The 8405-nt window shown below is 62.6% G+C and overlaps 1 protein-coding gene across 1 annotated transcript in view; it reads left to right on the top strand.

Moving 5' to 3' along the window:
• The window catches only part of WNK4 (WNK lysine deficient protein kinase 4), a 13166-nt gene that overhangs the window by 1978 nt on the left and 2783 nt on the right, over positions 1-8405 (top strand). Inside the window, exons 3-14 of the mRNA XM_031064125.1 lie at positions 4434-4649; positions 4998-5218; positions 5289-5446; positions 6064-6152; positions 6231-6450; positions 6523-6853; positions 6997-7127; positions 7219-7286; positions 7367-7508; positions 7591-7707; positions 7783-7938; positions 8213-8270. Of these exons, the coding sequence (XP_030919985.1) occupies positions 4434-4649; positions 4998-5218; positions 5289-5446; positions 6064-6152; positions 6231-6450; positions 6523-6853; positions 6997-7127; positions 7219-7286; positions 7367-7508; positions 7591-7707; positions 7783-7938; positions 8213-8270 (1907 nt within the window). The remainder of the gene's footprint in view (positions 1-4433; positions 4650-4997; positions 5219-5288; positions 5447-6063; positions 6153-6230; positions 6451-6522; positions 6854-6996; positions 7128-7218; positions 7287-7366; positions 7509-7590; positions 7708-7782; positions 7939-8212; positions 8271-8405) is intronic.

Below are 8405 nucleotides of genomic sequence, written 5' to 3'. Positions count from 1 at the left end.
CCCAGCAGCGGGGCAGGGCACGGTGCGGGCTCCCCTCGCTGCCCTGCGCTGTGCCCATCGCTGCCAGTGCCTCGGTGCCTCGTGGGTCCGCTGGCCCGGACCCAGAGTCCTGCTTGCTGCCGCCGCTCCTGGCCCTCCTGCTCATCACGTGCTGTTTTCCATTTGCTTTCTTGCTGCCTGCACCGTGGAGCGTGCCAGGGTGCCCACGTTCTTGATGCCAGCCCCTGCTCTGGCACTTTACAGGTGGATCTGGGGCTGAGCATCCCACTGTGTTTCTGATGCTCAGCAGCTTGCAGCTTTCCCTCCAGGAGCAGCAGCAGTGCCCTCTCTGCCTGCCTGCCTGTGCTTGTGTTGGATCTGCCTCCCAAAGTTTGCTCCCATAGCCCTTGGTGTGCCCTGGGGCAGGTGCCTGCAGTGAGCTGGGGCTGGCTGTCAGCTGGGAGCAGGGTACAACACGACCTTGGTGCTCTCTGCCTGCTTGACCTTGGCTGGAGTGGTGTACAGGGTCACCTGTGATGGCTTCTGTGGTGCTGCCAGGGGCTCTGTGCTGGAAGCAGCTGGATCTGTGCTTCCAGGTCTCTGAGGAGCATCCCCATGTCCTCTCTGCTGCCACACTCCTCCATCCATCTCCTTGGCTTGTCCCATCCTGACAGCAGGATGCTGAGAGCAGTGGTGACAGCGTTGTCTCCACAATGCCTTTGCCCCCTCAAGTGCTTTTGATGGGCCTGATCTTGTCCATGGAGGTGCCCAGGGAGATCTGTGGGGCTGCCTCTTCTCCTGGGAGCACCTTTTGGTGAAGTCCAAAGTCTCCCTCAGGCTCCTGACCCTGGGATGGCTGCTGTGGTGGGGAAGGTCCAAGTCCTTGTTGACACAGGAAAACGTGTCTTGCGAGTTTGTTGTCTTGTTCCCAAAAGCTCAGTGCACTTACAGGTAGCTGCCTGGGCTGGGTCCTTGGGGTGGCTGCAGCCCAGCAGAGCAAGAAGAGATCCTGAGAGACTGGTGGGTGGTTTCTAGAGGGCTCACTATGGCCTCTTAATGAGGAAGGTGAAGATTTGCCCCCCATCCCCATGGGTTGCGCAGTTGTTTCTGTTGTTGAGAGCTCAGTTCAGAGCCAGCTCAGTTCTCCTGCCCTCACAAAGCCCCACAGCTCTGTCCAAATGCCCCTGAGCTCTCTTGAGTCCCTTCAGGTGGCAGCCACTGAGTGGAACAGGCTCTCCTTGGTGAGCCCAGGACCTTCATCCCTGGATGAGTTGGCTGTCCCCAGTGCTGTGTGTCCCTCCCCGTGGGTCTCAGCCCCATGTCACAGCTGTGCCCCAGCTCCCCTGCCCTGGGGCCTGCAGGGCTGGCAGCAGGTCTTGCTCCTGCTCCTCCCTGCCTGCAGGCACTGCTGGTGTCTTGGAGGGGCTGGGAGGGGATGAGCCTGCCCCACTCAGGTGGAGGGGAACGGGGAGCTGGGCAGCAAAACGCTCCCGTGTCCCAGCCCAGCAGGAACATGCTGGCCCTGCGAGCCAGGCAGGAGCAGCAGAACCCCTCACCTGTCCCCTGGGGGTGGTTGTGGAGAAGGTCCCCTGCCAGGGACCCTCCTGTGAGCACCCCAAGGTGCTGGGGAGACCTGACCCCTCTGGGGGTCACTGCCAGAGCCAGGTCCCTGCCCCTGCCCTCTCCCCTTCCCACCCAGTGCCTGGCTCCATTCCACTGACTGCTCTTTGTGCAGTGTCTCTTGTACCCAAATCCCTGTCCCACAGGGGGCTGAGAGCACAGACACAGACATTTAGGAGTTTGTTGTTTTTATTTTTCAGCAATCACGCAAAGAATTGGACACTGTGACACCAATACGGGATTTGGAACCACAAATAAAAATGGTTGTGGTTCTGCCATTTTAAAAATAGCTTTGTCCTGTGCACTTCACAGTTCTCCTTCTATTGCCTTTCAATTCCAAATGAGTACTTAACCTCAGGCCTGACCTGTTCTGCACCAGAGAACCTGGTTCAGCTGCTGTGATGGATCCCAGTCCCAAACCCCAGCTCTCCCTACTGTCCTTGCCCTGACCTTCCCTCCTCAGAGCCTGCTGAAGCAGAGCTTGGTTTTGCCTGTCTTCTGTCTCCCTGAGACCCTCAGGGGACCTGCCCATCCCTGTCCCCTGTCCTGAAGGCAGCGTCTGTCTGTCCACAGCCCCACTGTTTGTGCTTTCCAGCTTTAGCCTGGCACTATTTCTGTCCGAGGTGCTGCGGGTGGTGGGGAAGGAGGAAGCAGGGAGGAAACCAGGGGCCCAGAGTGGGGTCTGGCTGTAAATACCTGACTGTGAGATTTTCCTCTGGAACCCCTTGGGGTTCCCCAAGTGGGCAGGAGCGTTCTGGGCAGCAGGCACTGCTGTGCCTGCCCTGGCTCTGGCACCCAGGTAACCTCAGCCAGCAGCCCTGGGGCTGCAGGGCACCTTGTGTGTGTGTGTGTGTGCTCACATGGCTCTGAGCACACAGCAGCTCCTGCTTGGCAGGGCAGACCCACGGGGAGGGCACTGCGTGCTGGCACCCAGTGCTGACAGAGAGCTGGCACCTCTGGGGGGCTTGGGAGTCCCTGTGGCTGTGGATGGAGGGACAGTGCTGAGCACTGGCTCCGTGCCCCGCCATGGTGTTGCTCTGAATGCCCCTCCAGAGTGCAAGTGCCAGTGCAGAGCCAGGGATGGGGGAGCCCTGTGAGTGCTGCAGCGAACACTGAGCACTGCCAGGCTGGGAACAGCCTCCTGCTGCAGGGACAGCAGCCATCCCCACCCTCCCTTCTCCTGCCACTGGCCTCAGCTCCTGGTGCTGGCTGTGCTGGGCTCCTCAGCAGCCAGCTCCTGGCTCGCAGGAGGGGCTGGACCGTTGCCACCATTGCCACCAGCTCCTCATGGTCCCCATGCCACCACCCCCAGCATCCTCCTCCGCCCCGTGTGGGTGCTGTAAGGAGAGGACACGGTGTGCCCGTGCTGTGTGCCATGGCTGTGCTGGCAGCCCTGTCTGCCCTGCCCCTCCTGGTGCTCCTCCAGGCCAGGCTGGGCTTTGATGCCCACACTCAATGGGGAGAGTATCAGCACAGGGCTGGGAGCTGCTGCCGCTTGGGTCATGGGGAAGGAGCGATGCCAAGCGAGCCCAGCAGCCCTGGCACAGCCTGGGGGACAGCCTTGCCTCCCCCAGACCTTACTCCAGGCACTCTGGGAGAGGTGGCCTTGTGCTGGAACTGGGCATGGCACAGCGAGGGCTGTGCTGGCACAGCTGCTCCAGCTGGGGTCTGCTCTGGCTGAGCTGGGAGAGCCCTGGCCACCCATAACTCCCCATTCCACAGCCCATGCCAGCTTCCTCACGCCCTTGCAGGTTTGTGGGGTGCAGTGAAGCCTCTGGACACCTCCCAGTGGGTAGCAGAGGGCCAGAGGGGTGGTGGTGGCCGTGGCACTGGGCAGGGAAGCCGGTGTGTGTGCTGCTGGGCCCTGCAGGGGTTCGGGTGCTGTTTTCCTCCTTCCCTATGAAAGGTCCCATTCATGCTGCTGCAGCAGGCTCAGGTTCTCCTCTGGGCTGAGCCTGTCCCTGAGCATGTATTAAATGTGGGGGGATTATGGAGCAGCTCCAGCCAAGCCTTGGGGCCGCCTGTGATGCAATGAAAATGTTACGAAAGCCGAGGGGATTGATGGATGGTGGCCACTGGCCAAGGGGCCGAGGCAGCTCTGGCAGCTCTGCTGGTGGGGCAGCTCCAGTTTCCTTGGCCTCCAAACGTGGGCTGGGCAGGGGTCCCAGCTTGGAGGCTCCCAGGCTGTGGAGCAGCTGAGCTCTGCAGGACCCCAGGCTGTGGTGGGGCTGTCGCTGCTCCTGCTCCTCCTGCCCAGGGCTGAGCCCTCCCTCGGGGCTGGAGCTGCGGGAGTGGGCCTGTCCCCTCCGCTGGCCCCTGCCCCAGCTGCAGTCAGCACCCTCGGCTTGTGTTTCCACTTTAATTAACTCGAGCAGGAGGAACATGGAAAAATCAGGGCTGGAGCCTCCCCCGCCTGCTTTCCCCAACAAAGGCCTCATTGAGGCTGGCCCAGCACCCGGCTGCACAGAGCCCAGGGGGCAGAAGAGCCGTGGCCATGGTGTCTGCACAGGGCAGGATGGCAGCAGCCTCTGCAGAGCCCCCAAATGTCCCCTCCAGCTGCAGGATGGGGTTCCTTGTCCCCAGGCAGCGTGGTGGGCTCAGCTGGGGCTGAGTGAGGGGAGTGGGGTGGGTGGGCTCAGCACAGGGCAATGGGGAACTGCGCAGGTTCCTTGGTGCCCCATCAGTTGTGGGCTGGTGGGGGGACCAGGACAGGGTGGCCCAAACCATGTGTGTGCCACTGTGCTGGGGGGCAGCAGCTCTGTGCTGGGGCCACAGAAGCCTCCTCTGCCTTGTGTGGGGTCATGAGGGTTTTTTGTGGCCCCTGTGCTCAGCAGGACCCCCCATGTGCCCCCCTCACACCCCCACTGGCTCCCACAGACACGGAAGCTGTCCAAGACGGAGCGGCAGCGCTTCAGCGAGGAGGTGGAGATGCTGAAGGGGCTGCAGCACCCCAACATCGTCCGCTTCTACGACTCCTGGAAGTCAACCATCAAAGGGCAGATCTGCATCGTGCTGGTCACAGAACTCATGACGTCTGGCACCCTCAAAACGTGATTGGGGCGTGCAGGGGAGGGAGCGGGGTCTCTACTCTTTGTTGTGGGGTCATCTCAGTCTGGATGGCAATGGGAGGAGGGTGGGCTGGGCCACGAGTCTGAGCCCCACAGGTCTGAGCCTTGTTGGTCCCTGGCAGGTATTTGAGACCCTGTTTGTCCCTGGAAGGTATTTGAGGCCTTATTGGCCTCTGGCAGGTATTGTATTTGAGGCCCTGTTGGTCCCAGGCAGGTATTTGAGGCCCTGTTGGTCCCAGGCAGGTATTTGAGGCCCTGTTGGTCCCTGACAAGTATTCAAGGCCCTGTTGGTCCCAGATAGGTATTTGAGGGCCTGTTGGTCCCTGGCAGGTATTTGAAGCGCTTTAAGGAGATGAAGCTGAAGGTGCTGCAGCGCTGGAGCCGGCAGATCCTCAAGGGTTTGCATTTCCTGCACACTCGCTCGCCCCCCATCATCCACCGTGACCTCAAGTGTGACAACATCTTCATCACGGGCCCCACGGGCTCCGTCAAGATTGGGGACCTGGGCCTGGCCACGCTCAAGAGAGCCTCCTTTGCCAAGAGTGTGATAGGTGGGGCTGGGCTCCTGGGGGCTGCAGGGGGTGGGCATGGCGGGGTGCTGAGCTCCCCTGCTGCCCCCAGGCACCCCCGAGTTCATGGCCCCCGAGATGTACGAGGAGAAGTACGACGAGGCTGTGGACGTCTATGCCTTTGGGATGTGCATGCTGGAGATGGCCACCTCGGAGTACCCCTACTCTGAGTGCCAGAACGCCGCCCAGATCTACCGCAAGGTCACCTCGGTGAGGCCCAGCCCCAGCTGGGGGGATGCTGCCATGGTCACCTGCCCATGCTGGGGGGATCCACAGCCCAGGGTGGCCCCAGCCATGTGTGTGTCACTGTGCTGGGGACACAGAAGCCTCCTCTGCCCTGGGTCTTTTGTGGCCAGGGCACCCCCCTGTGCTTGGCAGAACCCTCTATGTGCCCTCCTCATACCCCCACTGGCTCCCAGCTCCCCACTGGAGCTGCCAGGCCCTGCTGCTGACAAAATGTGTCACTGTGTGGTTGTGTGAGCAGCTAAAAGGCAGTGAGGGGTTGCTGTGCCAGGCCATGGAGCTGTGGGTGGTGGTGGGGCATGGCTTGGCCAGACCCCACATCCCTGGCTCTGCACCAGTGTGTTAATGGGGCGGAACGGCAGCAGTCTGCTCAGTCACCCCGGCCTGGGGCACTGCAGCTGCCCTGACCGGTCACAGCCAGCTCCTGCCTGTTGAGGTGGAAACTCTGAGCCCTGAGGCATCCTGGCCACATGCAGGCCCACGTGGCCTGGCCACAGGGGCCATGCAGAGCTCGTGTGGCCCTGGGCTGGTTGTCCCCTGGGCCTTGGGCTGGCACAGGAGATGCTCACTGTCATTACCCCCAGGGCCTGAAGCCCAGCAGCTTCTACAAGGTGAAGGTGCCCGAGCTGAAGGAGATCATCGAGGGCTGCATCCGCATGGACAAGAACGAGAGGTGGGGACAGAGCAGGGCCCGGGTGGCAGGGCAGGGTCCCCTTGGCCCCGAGCCCACGCTGAGCTGTGCCCTCTGCAGGTACACCATCCAGGACCTGCTGGAGCATTCCTTCTTCCAGGAGGACACAGGGGTGCACGTGGAGCTGGCTGAGGAGGATGATGGAGTCAAGTCTGGGCTCAAGCTCTGGCTGCGCATGGACGACACGAAGAAGCTGCACGGCAAATACAAGGACAACAACGCCATCGAGTTCCTCTTTGAGCTCTACAAGGACGTGGCAGAGGAGGTGGCTCAGGAGATGGTGGGTACAGAGATGGGGGAGCCCTGGGTGCTGTGGGGTCCCTACACAAGTGACAATCTCCCTCCTGTGCAGGTGGTGCTGGGCTTTGTCTGTGAGGCTGACTACAAGCTGGTGGCCAAGGCGGTGCGGGACCGTGTGGTGGCCATCAAGCGCAAGAGGGAGAAGCTGAAGCGTGCCCAGAGCGCTCCATCCCCCGCAGAGCCAGAGCAGCCGCCAGGTGTCCTGCGCCTCCTGGAGGAGCTCAAATCCCCGCTGCCACCTGGTGGCCCCACGCCTGCCCCGGCCACCCCCGGCTCTGGGGACTCTGCCTTCAGCAGCACCTTCCCCCTGGAGCCTGAGGAGCCCGAAGCTGACCAGCACCAGCACTTCACCTACCGGCACACCAGCTACTCCTCAGCCACCTGTGCGTAGGCACCGAGGGGGAACAGCCGGGTGGGCAGCAGGGCTGGGAGGTGGGTGGGGGGTCCAGCAGCTTCTCCCAGCCCTTCCCCAGCTGCCCAGCCAGGGGGGGAACTGCCTTTGCTTCATGCCAGCTCTCTTCCACAGCCGACTGTGAGACTGATGGGTACCTGAGCTCCTCTGGCTTCCTGGACTCACCAGACCTGGCCCATCGCAGTTTTGTGGCTGTGGACCCCACCAGCCCTCCCCCCAGCCGGCCTGTGCGCTGCTTCCCCACGGTGAGCACGGCCCCATGGGCTCAGGGGGGCTCAGGGCAGCTGTGGCACCAGCCCAGCTGTGGCACCAGCTCACCCCCTCCTCTCCGTGCAGAGCATCGCCGTGCAGCTGCCCACAGAGCATTTGCCCCCTGCCAGTGGCTTCTCCTCCTCGGTGGACAGGTGAGGCTGGGGGGGCTGGACAGGGAGGGTGGTGCTTGGGAATGGCCATGCTGATGCTCTGGAGCTGGGGATTCCTGCAGCTACACCTCGGATGTGGCATCAGGCATGAGTGATGGCTACGAGGGGCTGTCAGCCAGTGAGCAGAGCACCAAGCTGCCACCCAAGAGAGCCTCGGGGAAGCTGCTGCGGCGCCGAGCCCGCTCCAGGCTGCGCATCACCAACGTGAGTGTCACCAGAGCCAGGCTGGGGACAGGCAGGGGACAGGTGGGTTCTCCTGGGCTTGAGCCAGCCCTGCTGCCCACAGATCTCTGACAAGAACGACCGAGTGGTGGAGTGCCAGCTGCAGACCTACAACAACAAGATGGTGACCTTCAAGTTCGACCTGGATGGGGACAACCCGGAGGAAATTGCAGCCGCCATGGTGAGAGCAGGGGGAGGGTGAAGGTGGGGTGGGCCTGGCTGGGTTGGGTGCTGACTGACCCCTCCACACCCTCAGGTCCACAATGAGTTCATCCTCAAGTCAGAGAGGGAGAGTTTCATCAGCCGCATCCGGGACATCATCCACCGCGTGGAGACCCTGCTGCGCAAGGACGGCCGCGGTGGCACCGAGCTGCCCAAGGGCCCCGAGGCTGACAGTGCTCTGGGCAGCCCTGTGAGTGCCAGCCTGGCCCTGCCAGCGCTGGGAAAGCTGCTGCTGCTGCTGCAGAGGATGGCTTGGGATGCTGCCTGGCCCCAGGGAGTCCGGGGTGGGGGCTGGAGTGCAGGGTCCTCCTGTGGTCACTTGCTCGCTCCTGTGACAAGTCAAGGTGCTCCCCAGCACAGAAGAGACTCCAGCTCCTGTGCCCAGGGTGGGGGCCAGTGGGGGCTTGGCACAGCCTGGCTGGGACCTCTGCCCCAGTGTTGGGCTCAGTTCACCCTTCTCACAGGTGGACCTGCAGCTGCAGGGGCTCTCGCGCTCCATCTCCTCCTCATCCTCACTCAGTGGTACGTCTGTGCCCCTCTGCAGGTCCTTCCTGTCTCCCCCAGCCCCATGCAGGGCAGGTGATGGCCTCAGCCAAGCCCTGAGGGTCTCAAAGGACATGTCCTGCCCTGGCTGAGGCTGGCTGTCACCCCTGTGCC

The sequence above is a fragment of the Geospiza fortis genome, unplaced genomic scaffold (assembly GCF_000277835.1).
Source record: "Geospiza fortis unplaced genomic scaffold, GeoFor_1.0 scaffold324, whole genome shotgun sequence".
Taxonomy (NCBI): domain Eukaryota; kingdom Metazoa; phylum Chordata; class Aves; order Passeriformes; family Thraupidae; genus Geospiza; species Geospiza fortis.
This window is presented reverse-complemented; position numbering and strand designations above follow the sequence as displayed.